Here is a 27,423-nt window from a genome sequence, read left to right on the forward strand (position 1 = left end):
CTTGATCTCGTTGGCCTGCCAAACAGGGTGCTGTAAGTAGTAATTTGTGGCTGTAGATCGATGGAGGGGTCACTCATGGATGACTCAGACACAGTGGCCATCAGATACGTGTGTGATTGTGCTCGCCTGCAGAATAGCTGTCCTGCTTTCTCTGCTCTTGATGACTTTGGGCTTCGATGTGAGGACTGACCTGACAGCTGCTCATCCTGAGGGAGTCATAGAAGTCACACATGAAACTTCCTATCTGTCTGCTTTTACAACAATTATCTGAATCATGAACAATAAAAGTTATATTTCTGGTGTCACAACGGAAAAAAATATATACTCCACTAGAGCACAGCATAAATTCCTCTCTACGGGCCACAGAGCGAACCTTCTGTTCCTGAAGTCTAACTGAGAGATGCACCCACACAAATGATAAAAGCATGTTATTCTGAATACAAACGTATAGCATCTGTTTCACATGAGGTTTGTATTCAGATGGCAATCCAGATATCTCAGTGTAAAGATCAGGCTTTTTTTTTGTGCTGTCCACATCAATTGTATGAAACCCATTCTTATATTTAGGGGATATTATTCAGAAAGAACAAAATTAAAAGCAAAACAAAATCAATTTTAGAAATGTCTAACCAACATTGTCATCTGAACGGTTACACAAAACACATGCAAGAAAGGGTTGTGAATACTGTACTGATTTAAGAAGACAATAATGCAAAACAATAATAAAATCCAATGTCAATTACAGCATGGGAAAAAAATAGCATTCTCAGACTTCAGTAAATGGCTGAAAAATTATAAACGACCTTTTAAATTCAGCCAATTAGCGCAAAAAAGCCAACGTATGAATCATGCATTCAAAAAAAGAGTTGTAGCTTTTATTTGAAGGGTTACCAATAACAATAAACATTACTTGGTAAAAAAAACTGTTATTCTAGGCAAACGGTGATAATTCATCTTCTGTAAGAAAATCTGAGCTAATTGAAACAAACTTTGTAGTCTGTATTAATGCCATTTGTATATATGCCACTAGTTGTAAAATGACGTTGAAAGCCGATGCTGTTCTCAACAACACCACAGTTTCCCAGTTTTATGTACTTTTTAATTTCCTCTGTGGAAAATCTGTTCTTCATAAAATGACTGCTAAAGAAAATGTGGAAAAAGTTGATTCATTCCATATTTACATTCCTGCTAGTACCTGGAAACGAACCAGTTAGAGTTGAAAGCCAGAGCAGTATTGGTATCAGGGGCTCATCTTCCTATAGGCAAAACGGACAAGACAGCAATACTCTGGATGTGTAAGCAAGTTAACCTTCCCATATGTTAGATCAAACATCATTTAGAAACAAGTGCAAAGGAGCTGAAGATGATAAGTATGTGTATGTAACTTCAGGTAAATGCACAAGTAAAATTTATTTTATCATCTATCTATCTATCTATCTCTCTATCTATCTATCTATCTATCTATCTATCTATCTATCTATCTATCTATCTATCGTCTGGTTATACATTTATTTAAAAAAATGTAACAACTACTACAATAAACATTTTACCATGTCTTTTTCACTAGTTATAACGTTTATATTTTTTAATAGATCTATCTGATTATGAGTATATTTCTTTTCTTAACACTAAGGACCTTTTCACATCAATAAAATCATAAGAAAACCACGTGTTTTATTTACCGGATCTCCTATCAGGATTCCTCCCAATGATTTATTTCCATGATAATAGTAAATCAGGCCCAAATGGTGTGTGCATTTACAAAGCAGGTGGTTTTGGCGCATAGCGCTCACCATTGGGAGCTGAAACCAGACCCCCATAGTACCAGGTAATGCTGCCTGGGGTGTGTAAGGGTAATTACAGCTCCCTCCAAGTTATGACAACTCGGAGGGGGGACTTTTTGGAACTTTTTCAGATGCAGAGTGCTGAAAGGTTATTTTAAAAAGAAGATGAAAATGTATCGCCCAGGACATAAATCAGAATAAAAAGTCAATTGCATATGGGCCTTTATTTAAATGTTTCTATATTATTCCATTTATTATTATTTTCACTGAAAAACCACATAATGTTATAAAATCATAATGGCCTTAATTCATAAAGCATTACCGAGCACTTAGGCAAATTTAAATTCATAAAAGCTCTTACCGCATGAAAAGCTGAAATTCACGAGCAGTGAGGTAAATTACCGACTTGCGCGGCAATTACCTCAACACGTCAGTAAATGTCAATACATAAAGATTAGAACACTCGGTAATGACATGGAAAAATACCACCTGCTTTGAAGAGGTAATAAGAGCGTGGGACTGTGTGACTCACAAGCAGAAGCAGTGAGATCTCCCCCCAGGCAGCTGCAGCGAGAGTAGAACAAACAAGGTTTCCCCTGAATACCTTAGTCTGTGTGTTTAACCTCTTGGGTTCCTGTTTTTCAGATGTGTTTTTGCTGGAGTGGAACATCACAAAGCCTGGCATGTGCAAAGTTTCTTGAAGTTCTTTTAAGCATTGGCAATTAAATAGATTGTTTAGAAAAACTAATAGACAGATTCAGAGCAGATTCAGAGCAAGCAAAGGCAGAATAACAAAACATGCCCATCTAAACTGAAGTTGGGATGTCTCTTTTATTGCAATGCTGTCTCTGCATGGAGAAATGTAACAACTCAGTCAGTTACTCTTCTCATGTTGACAGTTTAGTTCGGTAAATCACCGCATTTCTATCGCAGCTATGAAAATGTTTATGAATTACCACACAAAAGTTTAAAATACCGAATGCGGTATTTTCCCGACTAGATTTTTTTTTACCGCACAGCCTTTTCTGAATTGACCCCAAAATGCCCAAATCAACTTAGAATGTATAAATAAACTCTACCTCTCCGTGGAAGCTTTATTATCAGCCACTACATTCTGTGACAGGTAAGAGGTGCAAAGGCTAACTTTTCTTTGGAGGCAGAGCGTACATTCCTGACTGGTTCAGGATCATTTGGACAATTGTTACCTGCAGGCCTTTTTACCAGCTAAAAAAATGCTGTGCAGCATTCAAGGAGGCGTTTCACACTGGTGGTTTTACGGTGCAGTGCGATGAGTCCTGATGGAAAAATGTACTGCCTGCAGTGCGTTTTCAGGCAATGTGCACTGTTCAGGTGTGATGCAAGCATAAATCTGTGGACTGTGCTGCAGTGCACTATACATGTACATGTTGCATTGCATTGAAAACATGGATTTGACTTGTCACCACTTTTGTGGTGTGACGCCAGGGGCGTAACTAGGCCCCAACGGGCCCCCTGCAGAAATTCTGAGCGTGTCGTCCCCGCTCCCCCCCCCCCCCCCCCCCGGCGCCTGCTCGGGGCTGTTTTGGGGGGCTGGACTGGTCGCAGCCTGAGAGGAAAGCCGTGCCCACAGTCGGCGGGGAGGGCGGACATTCCCCCCCCACTCCCTCACTCGGGGCTCTCCCCTCTGCGCTCCCCTCCAGATTAATGAGTGTCCGGGCAGTGGCAGGCAACGGCTGATACATACCTTCGTCTTCCGTGCGCTCCAACGTGCGTTCCTCACTCTAGTCTGACACGACTTCCTGTTTTATACAGGAAGACGCGTCAGAGACTAGAGTGAGTAACGCACGTTGGAGCGCACGGAAGACGGAAGGTATGTATCAGCCGTTGCCTGCCGCTGCCCGGACACTCATTAAGCTAGAGGGGAGCGCAGAGGGGAGAGCCTCGAGGTGAGGGAGGGGGGGACCGTCCACCCTCCCCACCGACTGTGGGCATGGCTTTCCCCTCATGCTGCGACCCCTCCAGCCCCCCAAAACGGCCCCGAGCAGGCCCCGGGGGGGGGGCCCAGGCCCCCCTGCGGGAGCAGGGGTCACATCCCCTATTGTTACGGCAGTGTGTGATGCTATTTCTTTGATCTGGTGTAAAAGTAGCCTTAATGTTCACATTAAGGACCAGATTGGGAAAAAATGTGATCTCAGTGATTTTGATCCCTGAGATCAGTGATTGTTGCTGCCAAGTGGGATTGTTCGAGTAATCTGGTAAATGCAATGTAACCAGAATCTTAAAGAAATGGCTCTAACATTCTGTGGTTTTGTGGGCCTTCCTAGTATAAATAAAGTGCTGTTCAGTGAGAGAATATGATGAAGGTGATGTTACGTATAAATAACGTAAATTTGAATTAATAAAGAATTTAATCATCCTACTTGGTGATATAATCTAATATTTTTAGGTAAAGCCGGTGCTGGCTAGGGAGCTACTGAAGAGAGTGAGGGCCGAAGAGGATGTCTGTAGGAATTATGAGAGAATACATCACGACATAAGGGTAACACTGAGGACACAGTTGTAATCCCAAAGCAGCTTGAGAATATCCATCATGGAGAGATACGTTCAAGATATGGGAACATATAAACTCTATATGATGAAAAGCAGTTAGGAAGTACGGTGTTTGGTGTGAGGAAAAAATAAATTCTAATAAATCATCTTGTTGTGTCCATACAAAACCATGCACTCCATATTTTCCTAATGAAACAAACTACATGACTAAACTTGAAGAGAAAGAGATTGTGTATTTTGTTTGCAGGGTGAATGAAATTGTACTACATAACTTAAGGACAAAGTTCAGTAAAGTTGATTCCAGAGTGTGACTCATCGGGAGTGAGTTACTTAAGGAGTATTTTTTTCTTACACATAATACAGCCAAAAAAGGAAAATCCATGGTGCAATCACAGTGAAAATCATGAAAGCCCTGCATGTGTGCTCACCTTAGCAGTACTATAGGCCCCCCTTCCTACCTCAACATGCAACACCCAGAATGAAATTGGCTGAAGAACTCAGCAAATTCAACTGCAGATTTGAGAGCCCAGCACCACTTGAGGAGCACCAGTCGCCGCCTACTCCTCCCTCAGCCCAAGAGAGCAATGTCGCAAGCTGGAGCCCTGCCTCTCTGGAAATAGGTGAGGCAGATGTCCTGAGCCTCCTGTTCATGCTGAATGTCAGGAAAAAGCCTCAGGCCCCAACAGCATGTCTACAGCCTGCCTTAAAACCTGTTTGTGGCAACTCGCCCCATACTCTCTGCCATCTTCACCAGGTCACTGGTGGAAGGCAGAGTCCTTGCATGTTTCAAGAGGTCAAAAGGTCCACCACTATATCTGTCCCCAAGAAACAAGATATCTCCAACCTTATCAATTTCAGGCCTGTGTCCCTGACATCAGTCATCATGAAGACACTGGAGAGATCAGTCCTATCCACCCTTTAGCTCTCCACCTTGCCCCTTCTGGAACCCCTTACAGTTTGCTTACAGGTAAAACAGGTCCATCGACCATGTCATAAATATCTGCCTGGAGCTCGCCAGTGACCACCAAGACAGACCAGATATGCACTCCAGAATACTACTCCTGGACTTAAGCTCAGCATTAAATACCATCTGTCTGCACAACCTGCAGGAAGACCTGGCTGCGTTTGGCGTCCATCCAGGCCTACGCCTATGGATCATGGACTTTCTCACAATAGGTCTCAAGTCGTCAAGCTGGGGGACATCTACTCTTGTGGAATGATGACCAACATGGGTGCACCCCAGGAGTTCCTCCTGTCTCCACTGCCATTCTCCCTATATGAACAGCTGCAGATCCACAGAAGACTTGGTCTGACTAATTTCTACTCCACTACAGTTGAATTGATCCTCTGCTCTTCCATCTTGGTCTGGTATGCTGGTGCCACCATCAGACAAAAATTTCAGAGAGCCACCGGGTCAGTGAAGAGAATCATTGGCAGACCCCTCCCCTCACTCATGTACAACACCAGACTGCGTTCAAGAGTGCTGCAAATTGCCAATGACTCTTTCCACACAGGCCACTGCTTCTTTAGCCCACTTCCATCGAGTCGGAGTTTTCAGGCCATCTCCACCAGGACCCCTGGACACAGAAACTCTTTCTTCCCCTCAGCTGTCAGTCGCCTGAACTTCCTCCACATCCTACCCCCCCCCGCCCACCCCAATAGGACTAGGTCAGCGAGTAAACCAGCCCAAGTGACTAACTGATTTTTTGTTTCTTACTGTGTGATGTCTACTGCTGATTACTTTTTTTCTTGCATTTCAATGCACTTTGTGTGACCCTGTCTATCTCTACACTCAATATTGAGCTATGTATTTGTGCTAAACCCAATTCCGGGAACACCTCTGTCATGCTTGTTGAAATAAATCTGATTCTGATTATACGCATGCCCATTTGTAAAGAACTGTCTTTTCTCAATGGGAAAACAGTAGAGTGTTATACTGTGTTAGCCCTCAGGAAAAAGAACAATTTTTGAATGAGTTTGATACCATTTGTTGGCTAATTTAGACGTAAAGGAGTAAGATTTTGCCTATTAAACCTTCTTCAAAGTCTGAAGAAGACTTATTAGCTGAAAGCTTACCCCTTTGCTTCTAAGTTAGCCATGGAATGGTATCATCCTGATTCAAAAATTCTTGCCTTTCTTAATAGGAAAATGATAGTGATTGGCTTGGATCATACAAAGAAACAGATGTTTATCTGCCAAGCAAGGTATTTTTTCTTTGTAATGCAACTTGCCAGGTTAATTTCTTCTCTACATGCGTCGCTTACCACGTGACTGCAGAACGCTAGTAACTATATAAGTCCCACTCAATTTCTCCAACCCATAAGAGAGACGTGTGATAGCACCACAACAAAGGGATTAAAAATCAAATCTTGTAAAAAAGATACTGTACGGGTAGTCCCCAGTTAACGAATGAGATAGGGACTGTAGGTTCGTTCTTAACCTGAATCTGTTCTTAAGTCGGAACACTGTGTACCTCTGTCCCCTGTACCTCCTCTGTGCCCCCTGTGCCTCCAGTGTCCCCCTCTGTGTCACCTGTACCTGCTTATATAAGTTCAATTTGAAAAATGTTTTGACTTGTTCTCACAGAATCAGAGAATCCATGCCATTTGTATCGGCGGGTTGTTCATAAGTCGGGCGTTCGTAAGTCGGGGTCTACCTGTTTATCTGAAATAAAATATATTTTTAATAAGTTTAATAAGTTTGCATCTAGCAGAGGAATAGTCAATGAGGTGCAAATAATTCTGAGTTGATGCAGGATTATGCAAATGTTGTATGCAAATTTATGCAGATTGAAAATCGTTCATTTTCAAACTGCATAAATCTGTTTACAACATTTGCATACTATAAGCTATGATTAAGGACCACTGCAGGTCCAAAACATGTTAGCTGAGTGTTTCTGTGGCTGTTCTGGGATAAGTCCCAAATAAACTGTTGGAGTGACTTTGAAGCGGACCGAACTCTCTTTTTTCAACATTTGCATAATGCCGCATAAATGAATTATTTGCATCTCATTGACCATTACTATCTAGCAGCAAGACAAGACACAGAACATTTATATCGTGCTTTTCTCCTGGTGTACTCAAAGTGACAGAGCTGCAGTCACTAGGGTGCCCTCTATAGAGACAGTAGCAGTGTTAGGGAGTCTTGCCCAAGGTCTCCTCACTGAATAGGTGCTGACTTACTACACAGGAAGAGCTGATATTTGAACCCAGGTCTCATGAGTCAGAGGCAGAGCCCTTACACTACACTATCCAGCCAGAGGGATGGAAAATACCTTCAATAAAAAACAATATTTAGAGGACATAATGTATTTTCCAACTGGCACATGAGCTCTAGGGGGGGGGGGGATCAATTTATTATTACTATTTTAGATTTATATAGTGCCACTGAAATGCGCATTGAGACCTACATATTCTGTGTTTGGTGGCAGCACTACCATACACTCACGTTTGGTTTCTGTGGGCTCCAACGCATATCTTGTTTCGGAATGTTGGGTTTGGAGGTGGGAGGAGCTTAGGATATCAAAGTAACTTTCTATCTATTGTCAGCTATGATTAAGAGCTGATAAATTGGTTTGAAATGCGTTTGTGATTCCATCTGTTTCTTGTGAAGAAGTTTAATAAAGACGTGTGATTTTATGGAACAGATGGTGGATTGTGGAGCATTTTTATGGATATGACTGTTCAGACTTTGTGCAAGCCTACTTTCCAGCACCACCGTCCATCAGACCACTGGGTCGGTCTGAGCAGTGTTTTCCGTTATTGTTTACCCTGTCTCACCTATTAAACAATAACAGCAATAAACTTTTAAAATGTGTTTATTCAAGGAAGTTTGTAATAACAAAAGCAATAACATGCCTAGAAAAGGCCCCAGAAAAGGAAACAGATTTTGGTATAAACACCCTGTCTTTTGCTCATTCCACCCTCCTAAAAACCATTCTAAGATACTGAAAATCCAATATCTTTCCAAACGCTGAGTACAATATTTGATCCAACTAAAGTCAGTGTTGCTATATTTTAGAATATTAACAATATCTAATTAATTCTTTAATGCCTTCTTAAATGGACACTGAGCAAGTTATAAAAACAGAACTTACACTCACCTGGGGCTTCCTCCAGCCCACCGTAGGTCGTGAGGTTCCCCGACATCCTCCTTGCTCTTTCCCCGGTCCCGGCTCTGGTAACACGATGACTTTGGTCTAAAACAATCAGGTCTGCTTCCTGCTGAGGACAATACGCGTCATCACGCCGGCCGGCATAAGAGTCCTGCGCATGTGTGGTTCTCTAAGATTGAACCGCGCATGAGCAGGACTCTTACGACGGCCGGCGTAATGACGCAATCATCTGCAGCGGGAAGCAGACCTGACAACTTCAGGCCAAAGTCATCGTGTAACCAGAGCCAGAACTGGGACCGGGGAAGGAGTCAGGAGGACGCTGGAGGACCTTGTGGCCAACGGTGGGCTGGAGGAAACCCAAGGTAAGCATAAATTCTGTTTTTTTAACCGGTTCAGGGTCCCTTTAAGCAAATGTTATTCATATATGACCACTCCCAAAGCAGATCCAAAAGACACGATGCTTATTCTTCAATTAGGAGGCCTTTATGCCGCTCTGCATCCAGAACTAAAGTGGACAGCGCTGCCTGATATTTGCAAAGCCATGAGTTCCAATTTGCATATTACTACCGTATTTCATGCCACTATTATTACTATTTGGCCATCACTAGAACAAGGTGTGGAAAACTATGGCTAAGAGCTGAGGTAGTAAGTTAGCAATGAGGAAAAGATGCCAGCCAACAGGTTTTAATAGTGAACAAAATAATTGAACAAAGAAGAGATGCAGTAACTAAAGAACAATACATATGTAACCAATTTATCCTTGTGTTCTGCCCTGGCTGAGAGGAATCCACCAGACACTGACATAAATGTGAATATCAAGAATGTATTTGTGACTTAACAATGGTGAACTGGTAACTTCCTCAACCAGTAATAACTCTTAACACAAATATAAACTCTTTTCACAATACAATGTCAGAAAATCTTCTCCTCTTCACAACCGGTGCACCAGTAAGAAGCTTCGGAATAAAAAGTCAGGTTACGTATACATTTCTTACATACAATTTGAGCTACAACAGATCTTTCTCTCTTCTATTACAATCTCCAACCACTATTCACTAAAACACTTATTATCACAGTACCATAGGTTGTTGTGTAGGGACTTGGGCAAGGACAGGTCTACTGAGCAACCTCAGTTCTATACAGTCTCAGTCCCTTGTTACCAAGTCCAAGCTATATTGCTCAGCAAAACCTTGTGGGGGAAAAGTTAGAGTTTTTCTTTAATATGGTACTGATACAGCTCTCACTTTTATTTAGTTGGTTTAAGGCACGGGAATACTTTCTATTCTTTTGACTCAGAGGATTTCTCAAACTCTCTTTATATGTACTGTGGCCCCAAAATAATAAAATAACCAAATAAAATAAAAATAATGAAATGAAAGGATAATGGGTAAAATAAATAAAAAGAAACAAAATAAACAAAGAAAACAAATGCAACCAGAAACAGCACCAGTATCTCCCTCTGTAGTAAGATCACTCTCTCTTTAAGCTGTTAGAGGCAGCTCCATTTTGTGCAATTGCAATACTTGAATCACTAACACTGTTTTGACTCCTTTCTCTCTCAGATGCTGTTTTCCTTTGCACTGTAGTTTCTTTAGTATCACAGGATGCAGGGTGACTCTAACACAGATCTTCTCCTTTTCTGCTGACAGGTTAACAGAACTTGTTTGTTCAACTGACAGGTTATCTTAAAAGCTCCTTCTCCCTCTCTCCTGCACAAATCTTGCACTTAGGTAGAACAAATATCACTAAAAGATGCACTTCACTATTCTGCTGTCATAGATCTTAATGACTGCTGCAGGCTGACAGGCAAAATGTCTCTGAATCAAAATCACCACTTGCGGCTGAGCTAGATATCGAATTGGGGACTTGACAGAGGCCCTTCGCTCTCTCTAGGCAACACAGTTTTCTCACACTTTCTGTAACTTGGGCACAGTCTGTTTCTTTAGGCAATACAAGACTAAGTTGCAGAAATGACTGTTTATCACCACAAGGTTACTGTTTCTTTACGGCTATATCAAGCAGGCAGATCTTAATCTCACCACATTTGTCAGAGGATAAATTCAGTATACGGTGGATAACTGTACCTTTCTCTCAGATAACCCACGCTGAATTATGGCTCCTTTCACCTAATTGCAGGTGCTTACTCTGATCACAGTCTGTAGCAAAGTCGCAATACTTATACTCATCTGTCTCAACAGTGATCTGGCTTGATATCTCTGTAGTACTTTTCCGTGGCCACCTGGTCTCTGTCCCCTCTGGCTATGCTCTCCTCCTAGCTGTGTCCGGATAGCTGCTGCCGAGCCCCTGCTATGCCTAATGGGGTGGCTGCTACGGGTGCTCCGGTCTGGGCCTCTGCTCCCCTTGCTCACCGCCGCCTGACAAACTGAAATCCTGTGAGGAGAACTGGTTTAAACCAGTTCCCTCTGCCTGTGTCTTGCGCCACTGTGACCTCTGCACCTGCGCTGTCCCCTCGCTCTGCTTGCACGGCACTTCTGGAAGGTTCCCTGCTTTGTATGCATGGTCGCCTAGCAACTCAGTACATGCGACCAAATGCGCGCTTAGGCCTCTCTCTATGCGCCGTTTTGATTCCACAATGCTAACTTCAAAGCGAATTTTAGCCTAACATGCAATTTTACATTACACATGTGAAATACATTTCCACATCACACTCCCCTCTCTAAAAGGGCTACACATACCTAAATATTTAGCCTTGAGATAATAAGAATTATTCCCTTCCACTTCAAGATTTACCATGATGAGAACACTAAGGGCCCTTTTCCACCAGCGCGTTTGCGCTGGCTGAATCGCAAAACCGCAAACCGCTAGCGATTTTACAATCGCTACGGTTTGCTTTTTAACATAGGAATAGCGGTAGGTCATTTCCACTACCGCGATTCGCTTTTGTCGGGAACGCGAACGCGCGGCGGAGCGATAATTGCCGCGATTTTGCTATGCAGTGCATAGCATAGCAAAATCGTGGCGGCGAACGCCGGGGAATCGCCGGTAATTGCGATTCAGCAATCGCTAGCGTTCAGCGTGAACGCTAGCGATTGCAAGTGGAAAAGGGCCCTTAGACCTCGTTCACACTACATGATGGCATGTGCATTTCAGCAACACGTATAGTGTACGATGCAAAAGAAAATTGGAAGTGAATAGACTGCACTGTCTGACATTCTCATTATTGCGCTGCCCAGCAGTGTGTTGCGTTATCACACTGCTGCATGTATTTTTTTGTGTAACAGAACGCTGACTCATTCACCATAGAGAACGGGATCAGCTGGGCGATGGATGTCAATGCATTGCATCTCAAAGGCATGGCCATCTGCGTTTGCTAAAGTAAACAGGGTCTTACTATTTCCCAAGAAAAATCCATTGAAAAATTTGTGAGTGTAAAAGCGAGTAACTGAAACTAAAATCATATCTATACAGGCCAAAAATTGCCTCGATAGTTTAGAAGTTGTAGTTTGCTTTCTAATGAGGATGACGTGCATGATATTATTGAATACAATTCTGTTCTACTAATATTTTCTAGTAGATATTAGCACAGCAGTGATTCTTTTTCTTCCTCTTGCTCTCATATGTCACATATTATGATAGTTGCTGTTCTGCATTATCTGCTATGTGCACTATGTGTATTTGGAGTTCAACAGAGGAATCACTGACATGGTTTTCTATCTGCTATGTAATTAATAATAATACTTATGTATTTACTTTGCCAGATTTGCGCAAGCTCCCAGGGACATGTTCCTACTACTCTTGGCATTTCTCATCAAAACTGCTGAAAGATAAAGTGAATAACTAGCTGGTATGGTCCAGTCCAAGAAAGAAACTACTGGTACTGTAGTGCAAGCTGCTAATAAATGCAATTCTGGAATAAGAGAAAAGCTCCTACACAAGTATAGAGCTCGTGTTTAAATCTGTCCAACTCTGAAAGCTCTTACAATGGCTGTGTCAGAATTGGAGCATGGAGCAGTGGAGCATGATGGCCTGGACTCATAATTTATGTCTTCTTTGGCATCACCAGAACCTCAAATTACCCTTATGTGCCCCGTGCAGTATCACATTACTGGTACGGTACGGGTTTTTACAGTGTTTTCTTTTTGTGACCTTTGATACTCTCAGGAAGATGTGATAACATTTCTCCTGATTTGCAAACTTTTGATTAAACTTTTTTTTTAATTATCTGTTATTTTCCAGGGGTTTGTTCATTCTAAATTATTTCTCAATATGTCTACCCATTGTTGCTTGTTATTTAATACTTTTCTTAACTTTAACATACTAGTTATTGCTGTGAGACACACAGTGTGCTTAGGTTGTTTATATTGTCTGCATTTTTCCTTTTAGTATTGAATTCACTTTTCAATAACTGTACTCATTAGTACATGCTATTTATTACTTTGCTTTTGCTTGGAATAATCAGAAAAGTAAAAAAAAGATGAATAATGTCTGCATTAAAAGCACCTACATCTATCTCAAACCCACGTATTGCTCATTTCTGTCATGGATTGTAAAGATCATATTCCTTAGTGCTATTAGTTTGTTAGTTTGTTCAAATATGGTTTATCATTTTTAAAGTGTATTCAAGGTGAACCTTGGGTCAAAAACTAGATACTTACCTAAGAAGGTGGCCTCTGCATCCTGTAGAGCCTTTCCACGCTGTCCTCTCGACCACCAGTGCCTCTCGCAGACCCCCCAAAGAGATCTGACAAGAGCTTGTTGGATTTCAGATGTGGGCAGCACTCCTCTTCATGCACAAGCTCAGCCGTACTGTGGGACTACAGCCATGCCTGCAACTGCCCATGCATGAGGAACCCAAAAGTCTCTACAGCATACAGAGGGTAACCTCTTCTTAGGTAAGTATCTGGTTTTTGACCCGAGGTTCGCCTCATGTTCACTTTAACCTCAAAAGTTACAATAATGTATTGACTATGACAACAAGTTTAAGTACTCCCTGAGCCCCACTGAAGTACCCCCAGGGGTACAGCTGCCATGAGTTAAGAACCTAGGTATTACATAGCCTTGACATACATAAAAATATTTCTGTGTGGGAGTTTCCTGAGTCCACTTTAGTGCTCCAGGAGCTCCAATCTTCCTTGTCTTAGGGCTCATTCAAACTAGAGGCGCTTTTTTCATTTTTTCAAGTGCAGGCGATTTTTCAAAATCGCCCTGAAAGCGCTTACACCATGCTTTCCTATGCACTAGTTCAGATTGGGGCGTTCCGTTTGCTTTCTGATCTGAAAAGCGCTGCTTGGACCAGTTTTGGGGCAATTCCGCTTCAATGCAAGGTATAGGAAAAATGCAAAATGCTCACAAAATCGCTTTGTGCAACGATTGCGTTCGTTATGTGGGTCAAAGAGTTTACTTCCTGACTTGCGTCAGGGAGTGAATAAAAAAAAAATGCTCTGGAAAAGCACTTAGAAAAGCGCTGTTAACAAAAACACACTGCCCACCCAAGCAACGGGAATCGCAAAAAAAATCACGTAAAAAGAATGCCCATCGCGGAACGCAATGCGAACAAGGCCTTACGACCCTTTTTTTATTTCTTGGTTTTATTTACAAATTTACTAGGTAAGCAAACTCAGACACAGGAAGACACGGAGCAGAGAAAATTTTTTTGATAGGAGACAAACCTCAGAGATGCATTTAAAGGGGCATTACTATGGCATATCCAAACCCCAAGCTGTGCAAGCAGAAACTGGCATTAGAAAAGAGAAGAGGTAAAGCTAGTACAGCAATCTGAGAAACAATTCTGCAGGTTAAAATACAAACACTAGGGCAACAGTTTTAAATTAATACTTTTGAATACATTTAATAAAATTTCTAATAACAATAATTGGCCACCTTTAAGCCTGTTACTTCCAGCTTTTTTGACTAGAGTTACATTTTAAACAGAAATTATAAGCTTAGGCTTCTAGTTCCTTTGAATGTGGCTCCAGTAAGTTAAGAGATGAGCTAGTTTTATTTTTTCGTTTGTTTTAATTTGTGTTTTATTGTTGTTAAACTTTGGCTCATCTAGGTTTATTACTAATTTGTTATGAACATGTGGTGAAAATTTCTTCAATTTCCCCGGAGTTAAACAGAACAGGAAAACGTAGACAAAGCAGCCAGTAGTAGCCAGACTACAAAAACACTACATCACTTGGCTTGTGTTTAAATAAAAGGATCATAGTGGGTAACAGCACATAAAATCAGTGTTCAATGCAGCACACATGTCCTGATTAAGGCAATTTGCAGGGCTTGATCACCAAATGCCATTGTTATGACCTAAGTGAGAAAAATTCTAAAATAAAGTTCCATATGTTGATACAAACACATTATTCAAATAGCTCCATTAATACCGGTCACCATGGAGACAAACTGACTCACAAGTGTCTGCTTATATTGGGTATTGCAGACAACCCAAAACTAAACCTCAAATGAAATTAAAAAAATATTTTGCCTCCGAGTCATAATGCTAACTGGTATTGTCAGAAGGCAAGCATGAGAACTAGACAAATTAACTATACAGTGATGGCTCACAATCAAATACTGTCAAGGTCTGCTTCTTCTAATAGTGTAAAAGCATCTTAATGAACATTGCATACTTTAATCGTGTGGCTTTTCTATGTAACACATACAAAAATGTTATGTTCCTGCTAGAGATAGACAAACTACTTAAAACCTTATTACGTTGGTTGAATAGTATTTGCAACCAATAAAATGACTTTTCCCCTTGCAGTGCAGATCCAGAAAGACCTTGATGTCCTCATATCACAAGTTCTGCCCAGTAATGCACCACCTATAGCTTTATACCACATCACAAAGCTATGAACGACCTGAGCTGCTCTAGGTTTCTATTGGGAATTGAATGTCAGGACATAAGAGGAATGTCCACAGTCTATCCATAAAAATGGGACATGCCATCCCTCAAGCAATCACATGATTATTGCTGCTTTGTTCACATTATTTGCTGTTTGGATGCAGTGCCAAGCCAAGAACACAGATTATACTACAGATGGAGACAGAGCCGGATTAAGGCTAAATGGGGCCCTAAGCAAAGTAACTGATTTGGGCCCCCCCATCATGTCGTAATAGAATCAGAAGATGCAGCTGCACAGCAATATGTCGCACACACCGGGCAGCCGAGCTACTGGTTGCTATGGGCAACAGCACGCTTTCCTCTGTGGGTGCACAATGCAGGGAATAGCAGCGGCAAAATGCAGAGTGAGAGATGAATGGCTGGGACATTTGCACTCAGGGGCTGGGGCACCCCTGTGAAGAGGGCACCAGATATCACAGTAGCAGCACTTTCCCCCTGCATCTCCAGCCTGGCAATAGCTGAAAGCTCTGGACACCGCCAAACCGGAAGCCGTTCCCCAGACAGAATTACATAACCACTCCCACCACCGAACAACCAATTTCCTCCCAAACTAGACAGCCACCATGCAGCCTCCATCCCAGTGAATACGATAGTCCAGCAGAGAAGGCAGCTGCAGTGGGGGAGAATGACAGCACCAGATGAATCACATTCACCTATTGCGATCCAAGCAATAGAGGTCCCGTCATCCGGAGCCCATCTGTCTCCTCTAGAGTGCTGCCGCTCTGTTACTACTACTATTACTACTTCCTACTTCATGTCTGATCTGAGAATCAGGAAGTTCAGAGCGAGCGGCTGCACTGTAGAAGAGACAGATGGGTTTCAGATGACGGGATCTCTATTGCTTGGATCATGGATAGGTGAGTGAGCGTTTGCCATCTGCTGCTATCATTCTTGCTGCAGCTGTGGTTCTCTGTGGGAAGGGAGGGTGGAGTGGGCAGCGGCAGAGCGCACAGTAGCAGGAGGGGGACCTAGGAGGAGAGCCTGGCTCTGAAGACAATCAGCAGCGCACGGCATCATTTGACAAGACAAGACAAATAACATTTATATCGCGCTTTTCTCCTGGTGGACTCAAAGCGCCAGAGCTGCAGCCACTAGGACGCGCCCTATAGGCAGTAGCAGTGTTAGAGAGACTTGCCTACGGTTTCCTACTGAATAGGTGCTGGCTTACTGAACAGGCAGAGCTGAGATTCGAACCCTGGTCTCCTGTGTCAGCGGCAGAGCCCTTAAAGGGACTCCAAGCAGTGCCTGTGGATATGCCTTTAAGCATACCCACAACTAATTCATTACATCCTCACACCTACCAGCATGATGTTTGTAATTATATCCCCCTGGGTTCCTTATATTTCATTGCATTGTGCTGAATCGAGCTGCTAACTTTGGAGAAAAGTCGTCCTGTGGCCATGATTTCGATCGTAAAAATATCAAAAACTAAAAGGCATAGAGCAGCCGATTATATATCATTGGAAAGAGGAGAAAAAGAGCTTTAAAATGATATGCATCTTTCCATAGTTACTGCACTGCTCAGAGTCCCTTTAACCATTATACCATCCAGCCACCGCTGACTTTGGAGAAAAGTCGTCCTGTGGCCGCGATTTCGATCGCGAAAATATCGAAAACTAAAAGGCATAGAGCAGCTGTTTATATATCATTGGAAAGAGGAGAAAGAGAGCTTTAAAATGATATGAATCTTTCCATAGTTACTGCACTGCTCAGAGTCCCTTTAACCATTATACCATCCAGCCACCGCTGACTTTGGAGAAAAGTCGTCCTGTAGCCGCGATTTCAATCGCGAAAATATCGAAAACTAAAAGGCATAGCGCAGCTGTTTATATATCATTGGAAAGAGGAGAAAGAGAGCTTTAAAATGATATGAATATTTCCATAGCTACTGCACTGCTCAGAGTCCCTTTAACCATTATACCATCCAGCCACCGCTGACTTTGGAGAAAAGTCGTCCTGTGGCCGCGATTTCAATCGCGAAAATATCGAAAACTAAAAGGCATAGAGCAGCCATTTAGATATCATTGGAAAGAGGAGAAAGAGATCTTTAAAATGATATGCATCTTTCCATAGTTACTGCACTGCTCAGAGTCCCTTTAACCATTATACCATCCAGCCACCGCTGACAGGATGGCAAGGGCTGGTTTATGTGCTAATGGGGCCCCTTTGACTCTGAATGGGGCCCCAAGCGACTGCTTTTGTTGCCTGGTCGGTAATCCGGCCCTGGATGGAGAGCTGTCATTGTGCTATAGCAGAGACCTATTTCAGTAGAAGACCAGATTAAAAGCATGCCTGTGTTTCAAGATCCAGCAGAATGGACAAGCCAAAGGCAGGACTGGAGCATGTTATAGTCGAAATGAGAATACTACTGTACATTGCACTGCATGCTGCTTGAGTCTTGATTGTCCATGAGTGGACTTTAATTAAAGTACCCCTGAAGAGTGGTAAAAATAAAAAGTTAGGTACTTTCCAGGGTGGTCCAGAGGCTTTCTGCATCTTCTTACACAACTTTTTATCCTGAATTTTCTCCCAGAAGATAATTTCTCCTGCAAGAAAACTCAGGAGAAAAGGTTATAGGATATGGGCCTTAGTTGTCATTCCATTTTTAGATTTTTGTTCCCTTACAATATAATAATTTATTTTAACCTCTCAGTTTCTTAAGCCGCAATACAGTGGCCATTGCATTGAGTTCCGTGTGACAGTAGGAACGCACTACAATGGATTGGGACAGTTGCTTCATTGTTACTGTTAGGACCTGTTTCTGTTAGCTGCGATGCGGCTACATAGCCGCATTCACCACGGGTGTCCTGAGCTCAATGCAGGGCGATGGAACAGTTTCCACTGTGTGCATTGTGTGCGAAGAGGTGCGGAGTGATCCGAGAATCTGCAGCATGCTGCAGATTCTTGCATGGCCGCATCCGCCCGCCGTCCCCTCCAAACACTTCCGCATTGGAGATGCGGAAGTGACACGGCCGCCAGTGGAAGTGATGCGAAGCTGCATCGCATCACTTTTGCTAATGGGAAAGGGCCCTTAATGTGCGCATTTAGTTGTAACGCACTACATGCAGTGTGTTGCGATGCCATGGCCCATTGTGCTGCAACGCACCCACTGCACTGTGAACATCGCATAGCTGGTACATTGCAGTGTTCACATTACAAAGCAGCCACTACGCTGCAACACACCACTGTGAACATGGCTTCAGTGAATTGCTAAAACAACAGCAACAACCCAAGAGTGTTCCTTTGGTGCATCCACACCAGAGTACATATTAGTTCGGCGCCGCTGAGTTCAGCACGGGGAGAGCCGAATGATGGCTCTCTCTGCTGCCGCTAAATTCACAAGCGGCGTTAAATACTATTCTTCCTCCGAGTTGTCTGGCAGCCGCCAGAGGCCCGAATTACCGCTACTCGGGGCGCACATCATAGCATTGCTGCTATAAGGGCGCCCAGCTTCGCCGCTCGGCTCTCAGAGCCACGTGCCGAGATTAACTGATCCGTCACACCACTACAAAAGGGCAACAATTGGCATTTTTCTTGGGGTGCAATGCCACCTACCCATCAGATTTATTTGTGTCTAAAGAGTATAAGTAGTTAATAGTAGTGGCCTTTTTAGCAATAGTGTAGAAAAATTCAGAAGGTAGGAGACCAAGGCAGCAAATAACCTACTCTGAAAAAAAGTGTGACAAGGCACTTATCAAAAATACATATAACTATATTAAATAATACGTAGTAATAATATACATTCCTGCATGCACCATGTCAGCAAAAATAAGTGGCAATAGTATAGAGATCAACTGACTCTTGGGTGCATGCCAAAATACCTTTAATATAGACCAAAAATCACAATATACAAAAGCACAAAACCAGAAAAACACACAATTAATTTGTCAACCATTTAAAAAATAGGGACCATAGACCCCATTAAAAAAGCCATCTCATTTCAATCCCAGATAAGCCACTCAGAGGCTGCAGTCCCCAAATCTACTGAGAACAGATCAAATCCAGGTATTTGTTACCAAAAAGTTTTTTGGTGCTGTTACAAGATCGCTAAGCAAAGTAATGGATGAGGGCAAATGAGCAAAGTCTTGCATGAGTTCCTCTTATATTGCCACAAAGTTTGTTCCTGAACCCAATCGCGGAGCAGAAAATGACATGCCTTAATAATGTGGTTATAACAGTGCTGGACTCAATCGCAGTCCCATAAAGAGTAATTAATATGAGTATCGACAGCTTCCTCAAAGGATCAATCCATATGCTGGTTATATCATCCACAGTTTGAGCATCAATTGTGCAAGCAAGCAGAGGCAGATGTTAAGAGGCCATGCAGATAGGATAGTTGAATTTGGATTTAGTATCCATGTGCAAGAGGTAGCATCATGCAGATTAGCAATGCGTATAGTTCATAGTTACCACACCGGTGAAATTCAACGGTGAGATCCGTTATTCAATCCATACAGTGGCACCAGGGTATGATTGATGCCTTAGACGCTGTTATCTAACATGTTTCGCCGTCCACCATGACGGCCTCTTCAGAGATAAGCGTCCGGTAAGTATATCTGTATACCACACAATGCGGAGGACATTTAAAGGCACTGTGCGGGACCCGCCCCCTACATCTCCGCCGCCCAGCCAATCGTGAGTCACGACTGAGTGTGAGCGCAAGGCATCCGCCGCAACAGAGACAGACGTGTGCACACCAAGCGCTCCACAGTGGGACACAAACAAGGAAGCGACCCACTGTGATCCTGGGAGAGGGTGAGCACAGCCTCCAGAGCGCCTATTAACATATAGCAACGAAAAAACACAGAATATAAACACCTACTTTATAATACAATAATAAAGATAACTTAATGAAATATGAAGGTCTGTAAAAATCCAGGACACCAAAGATAATGTAAAGAACTATATAGAAAAATACATAATATTTCAAAAATATATAACGACGAGGAAAGTTATTCTCCCCACCGTTGTTATTGTATATGAAACAGGTGGAATGGTGACTATACCTGCACATGTACAGTATATCCTACAAACACTGCATACACATATCAAAATATGAACTCCATACACATGTTAAGAGCCTGTAGTGGTGTGTATATATACACAAAACCACCACCTAAAAAAGGTAAATATATATATATATATATATATATATATACAGTATATATATATATATATATATATATATATATATATATATATATATATATGTTATATATCTGTGTGCAAGCTACAGAGGGAGAGAGAGGGAGAAAATGGGAAGAGGGTGAGGAAAGGAAAGAGAAGTGGAGAAAAAAAGGGGGGGGGGAGAAAAGTGGGAGAAGAAAGAGAAGAAAAAGAAGAGACAAAGAAAGAGAAGAGGGGAAGGGCAATTGTCTTAAAGAGACTCTGAAGCGAGAATAAATCTCGCTTCAGAGCTCATAGTTAGCAGGGGCACGTGTGCCCCTGCTAAACCGCCGCACATGCGCCGCTAAACGGGGGTCCCTTCACCCCCAAACCCCCCACTGCAACACTTGGTCGCAGGCTTGGTCGCTCCTGGAGGCAGGGCTAACGGCTTCAGCCCTGCCTCCATTCGCGTCTATCAGCCGCGCATCGCCGCCTCTCCCCCGCCCCTCTCAGTGAAGGAAGACTGAGAGGGTCGGGGGAGAGGCGGAGATACGCGCTGACAGATGCGCGTGGGGCAGGGCTGCGGCGGTTAGCCCTGCCCCAACCAGGAAGCGCTCCCCCGCATTACGGAGGGGATTTGGGGGGACAGGGACCCTCGTAAAGCCGCGGGATAGCGGCGGTGTAGCAGGGGCACACGTGCCCCTGCTATATATGAGGTCTGAAGCGAGAATTATTCTCGCTTCAGACTCTCTTTAAGGGGGCAAAAACGCCCTCTATTGAACCGTATCATTAAGGCCCTTACCTCTTGTTGCATCCAATGTGAAGATCCATCTCAATTCAACTTGTAAAAGTACCCTGTCTATGTCACCGCCTCTTTCATGCACATGTACTCTGTCTAAACCCACAAAATTTACGTAGCTGGAGTCACCTCTGTGTGTCAAATTAATATGTCTCGAAATAGGGGACCTGAAGTTACACCCCCCCAATGTCATGAGTGTGTTTTTTAATGAGCTCCTTGAAAGCGCAATTAGTTTTACTGATGTAGAAACATCCACATCTCCATGTCCTCAAATACACTACGCATGTGGTATTGCACTTCACAAAATGATGCAATTTCCAATTGCGTCCATTGGGGAGTGTGACATCAGGTCCCACACTCAGAAATCTGCAGTAGGCACAGCCACCACAGCTGTATGTGCCTGATACAGAGCAGTGTTTAGTAGTTGATTTCGAGCGAAAGTGACTAGCGGTCAAAGAGTCTCTTAAGGTCCTCGATCGTTTAAAAGTAACTTCAGGTCTGTGAGAAACAAATTCCTGGACCGAAGGATCACTGCAGAGCACGTTCCAATGGCGGCCTAAAATTTAGTAAATTTGATCTTCTTGGTCACAGTACCGTGTGATCAAATGTACTTTTTTAATGTTTTTTTTCTGCATCTTATCTGGTCGGAGGAACAAATCCGCTCTATCAGTTTCTTTAGCTCGTTTATAGGCCTTTTTAAGCCATATATCTTTGTAACCTCTTTCTAAAAAACGTGTCTGCAGGACTTTGGCCTCCCTCTCAAAAACCATGTCTTTGGAGCAATTGTGCCGGATTCTCCAATATTGCCCGGTCGGAATGCCGCGTATCGTGTGTTTAGGATGTCGGCTCTCAAAAAAAGATTTTTTTTTGGTCTAAATTAAAGGTATTTTTTCATGCACCCAAGAGTCAGTTGATCTCTATAGTTTTTAGCAATAGCATGTCAGAATTTAGGAATATAATACATTGCTGCATGCATCACTGGTCATGCCTGATCTTTGACTGACAGATCCACTAATTGATATGAGAACTAACAGACACTTTAATAAAATTACAAAATTACAAATACTTTTTTTCTTTTGTTGTTGAAAGAGTGGTTACAAATGATTTTATGGACAGTATTGGGGCTTCTTTATATACACCTGGCTTTGACTTTCCTCTTGTGTCAGTTTTGTTCCCTGGAGAAGCAGTCATACCCATATCAGAATGATTACAAGGCTGCACATTTGCCTCAGTAAGGTATACTGTGACCAGTACAATGCCTGTGCTAAGCACTCTTGACTCCAAGGTCTGTCTTTAAATACGATACCAATAACTCTGAGTAAAGGGCTGAGGTCAATTAGGACAGAGGTAATCATACAATTTCGTATAACAAAGATAATCCTCATGCACTATGCCAACATAAATGTATTTGAAAAACCAGGGAGAGAATTGGCTCTTTGGTGCATGAAGATGTAAAAAATACACTTTATTAAACAATCAAGTAAACATGATAAATAACTATTATGTCTGATACAAATACATAAAACCCATTAAAAACGATACAGACACCATACAAGAAATGGAGCTACCCCTCCACATCACCACCTGACCCGAAAAGATGGGGCTGCAGTCCCCACTGATCCAAAAATTGACGCCAAAAGTCAAAAAATCAAAAAACAAAAATCAAAAGAACAAAAATCAAAAAACAAAAATCAAAAGGCCACATAGAAAAAACACATGTGTGTGTTTGTGCTAGCATGATGGAGATAGGACTGGAATGATGGAGACAGGACTGGAATGATTCCGCTGAGCAGACAGACAGTTTATGGAACATAAACATATGCATACATTGATGCCTTATGGCTCTGGCCCCCCACTCGCAGGGGTCACTTCAAAAGGGATGTTATCCAGAACGTGGCCACAACCAGGCTTTGGATTGAAATGAGAATTGGTTCCTTGGTGGCAAAGATGATCTCTCATTGGATGCAGCAGCATGCAAAAAACATGGCATTTATGAGATGGCTGTTAATAATGAAGGCAATGTAATGTTCCAACATATGAAGCAGACCATAAGCATAGCAAATGCAGGCATGACATGCAAGACTTCCAAGCAATAATTCATATGTTGATGGAAACAGCAAAAGCATATGCACAAGCTTCCAGGCAAGAATTCATACAGTGATGGCGCCGGCATAAGCATGTATAGCCAAAAGTTGCAGTATAGATAAATAGTGCAGCCATGAGATGGTTCCCAGCATAGTTACCAGTCCTCCTGAGATGTATTTTCCAGCATAGTTACCAAACCTCCTGAAAAATGTCTTCCATGAAGCCGGCCATGAAGGTGGATCAAAGGTGGATCAGAGGTGATAGTGGAAGCGGGGCTCCAAAGCTACTGAACGCCTGACATGTTTCGCCGCCCCTGGCGGCCTTTTCAAAGGCAAAGCAGCTAAATCACGGAGGTAGGACGCCATTATGGCGTTCTTAAACCTCCCCATGTGACCTATTCCCTCCTCCCAGCCACCGAGACACTCCCCATTCCCCCTCCCCTGTTGAGGGAGGCGTGGCCTTCTCGTCAATGGAGCGCATGACGCGCTCCAGGCCGCAAGAGTGAGGCGCAGAGCGCGCACGCGCACCAGAGGCGGGCGCCCGGATCCTACACCGCCCGGATAGGAGGCACAATCCCAGAATCCGGCCCGCAGCTGGAACGCAAATGCGCTCCATTGCTGCGGACCCGGAAGTGAGAGGCCCCCGTGAGGCGGCCACCAGACGCTTAACCATGTTGGGGGAGTCTCGTGAAACGGGGAAAAAGGGAAAAGGAGGAACATGGATAAAAGGAGAATACATATATATAAGTACCTATTCCCTATAACCAAACAAAATTGATTGACAAATAGCAAAAATTAAAATTAAAACAAAACCAAAACAAACTAAGGAACAAAAAACATTTGTCCAATGTAAAGGAACCAATCCCCACATGATAAATCCCTCAGCATAGGCCCAAACCTCAAAAGAGGGGCCCACTAAAAGGGCATGGGGTTGATGCCTATAAACTTACATCAATATTTTCAATAGGAATGCAGCATATAGACGGCTCAAAGATGCATAAATCATCCACTGGACCCTCAAAAAAAGAGAGAAAAAGGCCAGGGATAAATAAAACGGTTGGACACCTGTAAATTACTGCAGTGGGAGGACCACACAGAACACAAGAGGTGGGAAAGGAAGAAATGGGAAGAGAAAAAAAGAAAAAAAGGAGGGGGAAAAGGGGGAAGGAAGAAGGGGGGGGGGGGGGGGAAGAGAAACGAGAGGGGAGAGGGAAAGAGGGAAAGGAGATCCCCAGAGAAACAGAGTAGCAACTCAAAAGTTTACATAATTAGTGAATTAGGTGGGTAAGAATACCCGATAGTTCATACTATCATTAAGTCCCTTATTCTCAGTGGCTCTCAGATTAAAGATCCATCTAGACTCCAATTGCAGGAGGGATCTATCAAGATTCCCCCCCCTCGGATGTTGATGGATCATATCTAAGCCCACAAATCTGATATAATTAGCATCTCCTCGGTGTTCCAAGTGTATATGTCTAGAAATGGGGGATTTGAAATTACACCCTGTAATATCTCCTACATGATCCTTGATTCTCTCTTTGAGAGCTCTCGTGGTCTTCCCAATATAGAAGCATCCGCAACGGCAGAGGAGCAAGTAAATCACTCCCCTGGTGTTGCAGTTAACAAAATGCTGTAGAAACCATCTCCGACCATTAGGTAGTATCACTGAATTGCCAATTTCCAAGAAACGGCAGTAGGCGCATCCCCCACAACTATATGTACCCTTCACTTTACAATGACCTTCAGGGCCTTTCTTGCCCCAGAAGTGACTTGTGGTAAGCATATTTTTTAAGGTTTTACTGCGTCTGTAGGTGATTTTTGGGTTCGAAGACACAAAATCACCCACTGTTTTGTCTCCTTTCAGGACATGCCAATGCCGACGGAGGATCCTGTCCACCTCTCCACATTGATCATTGTAACGAGTGATCAACCGTGTTTCTTTATTATTATGGCTGATTTCTCTTTTCTTTGTAATTAATAAATCGACGCGATTCGCATTTTTTGCCCGTTTATAGGCATGTTTCAGCCATCGATCTTTATAACCTCTTTCTCTAAATCGAGATCGCAGTAATTTGGCCTCCTTTTCAAAGGTGGCTTCATCAGTACAATTGCGGCGTACCCGTAGGTACTGACCCATAGGAATCCCGCGTATAGTATGAGAGGGATGAGCACTTTTGGCATGTAGGTAGGCGTTCGACGCCGTTGATTTGCGATATAATTGGGTGGACAGCAATCCCTCATCATCAACCTTGACCGTCAAATCCAGGAAACATATTGAACTGGAGTGACAATCCATTGTGAATTTCAGATTCCACTCATTATGATTTAACACGTTCACAAAATCATCCAAGAGTTCTCTACCTCCTGTCCAGAACATGAGGACGTCATCTATGTACCTGTGCCAAGACACAATGTGGCACAGGTACATGACAAGGCCATCATTCCCGAACAGATGTCGTTCCCACTCCCCCAGGTACAGGTTTGCAAGGGAAGGAGCACATGTCGTCCCCATTGCCGCCCCCTGCACCTGGAGGTAATAGGATCCATCAAATACGAACACATTATTCTGTAAGATAAACGTCAAAAGATCCAGGATGAACTGGTTGTGAGGTTCCTCACATACATCCATCTCCGATAAAAATCTACCAACCACTTTAACTCCCTTCTCTTGTGGTATACTAGAATAGAGGGCCTCCACATCCAGGGTCACCAAAAGAGCACCAGAGGGGAGCTGCAAACCCTCCAAAATCGTCAGGAGGTGTAGTGTATCGCGTACATATGAGGGTAGGCGGTGGACATGAGGTTGTAAGTGTCTATCCACATAGATACTAATTTTCTCAGAAAGTGATCCATTCCCGGAGACTATTGGTCGTCCGGGGGGCCTCTGAGGGTTTTTATGTACCTTAGGTAGAGCGTAAAAAGTGGGAATGATGGGATTTTCCACCTTTAAGGTACATCCCACCTCCGCTGTAATGACGCCGTCTCTCACTGCCATATCAATCCGATCAAAAAGTCTCCCCTGGTTTGAGATCACCCTGGATGCAGAGACCCTCCGATACCACTCCTTGTTATTAAGAATTTTCTGACACATATAGATGTACTGCTCAGATCTCATAATGACCACATTCCCCCCCTTGTCAGAGGGTTTAATTACAATGTCTCTGTTTTGGCGCAATTCCGTAAGAGCTTGATTTTCTTCCTCAGAAAGGTTAGAAAATTCATTTTTTCCTATCCATAATCTACGGATGTCCTCTTCAACAAGGGCAACAAATGTGTGAATGCTAGGACAGATGGAAAAAGGGGGGAACGTGGTCGAACGAGGTCTGAACTGTCGATTAATTACTTCACTAGTAGATCTGCCTGGGGTTGGAAACCCAAAAAGATCAACATCCTCATCATAACCACTCTCCTCACTCAACTTCACCAGATCCATTAAAGCTCGATAGTCCTGATTGGACCAATCCTTCCAATCAGAAATTGTTCCCCCGAGGGGGGATTCACTTTTTCTCTTATGTAGAACCTTCAAAATGAGACTACGACCAAATAAATGTAAATCTTTCACGAACTCGAACCTATCCAGGGCACTGTTGGGGCAGAAACCAAGGCCCTTGGCTAGAAGATCAGTAATGCCCCGAGAAAATTCGAAGCCAGAAATGTTAATGACTTGCATGTTACCAGTGCCCATGGAGAGGCCTAAATCGGGAGGATTATCTAAGCTGCCATGTTCATCCCCCCGTCCTCCTCTAAAAAACCAATAGATGAGGACTGTGAATCCGAGTAGCCACATGCTCCCGTTTCTGACTCGCTTTCCTCCTGAGATTCTGCGGTGTTGGTCAATAGATATTTATTGATAGGGCCCCTTCGTGGCTTAACGTCCTTCTCTCTCCTACTTTTATGACTTCTATTTTTAGATTTCTGAGAATCACTAGATTTCTGTTCTGCTTTAGTTGTTGATCTAGTAGCTGGACGTGCAGGAATTTTAGAGTCTAGTCCAGCGGATGAGGCCGAAGAGTGGCTATTTATACCCACTGAAGAATCGGACTCCTCCACTGCACTAGACTCCACCGGAGTATCAGTTGGCAGTTGCTGATCAGGTTTTTTAGGAGGATGTCTATGAGGGATAGGTTTTTTACCCTTGGGTGGTGCCC

The 27,423-nt window shown here is 43.1% G+C and overlaps 1 protein-coding gene across 1 annotated transcript in view; it reads right to left on the reverse strand.

Moving 5' to 3' along the window:
* The window catches only part of LOC137504725 (uncharacterized), a 189,301-nt gene that overhangs the window by 87,908 nt on the left and 73,970 nt on the right, over positions 1-27,423 (reverse strand). Inside the window, exon 4 of the mRNA XM_068233309.1 lies at positions 1-206. Coding sequence (XP_068089410.1) covers positions 1-206 — 206 coding nt within the window. The remainder of the gene's footprint in view (positions 207-27,423) is intronic.

The sequence above is a fragment of the Hyperolius riggenbachi genome, chromosome 4 (assembly GCF_040937935.1).
Source record: "Hyperolius riggenbachi isolate aHypRig1 chromosome 4, aHypRig1.pri, whole genome shotgun sequence".
In the NCBI taxonomy this organism is placed as follows: domain Eukaryota; kingdom Metazoa; phylum Chordata; class Amphibia; order Anura; family Hyperoliidae; genus Hyperolius; species Hyperolius riggenbachi.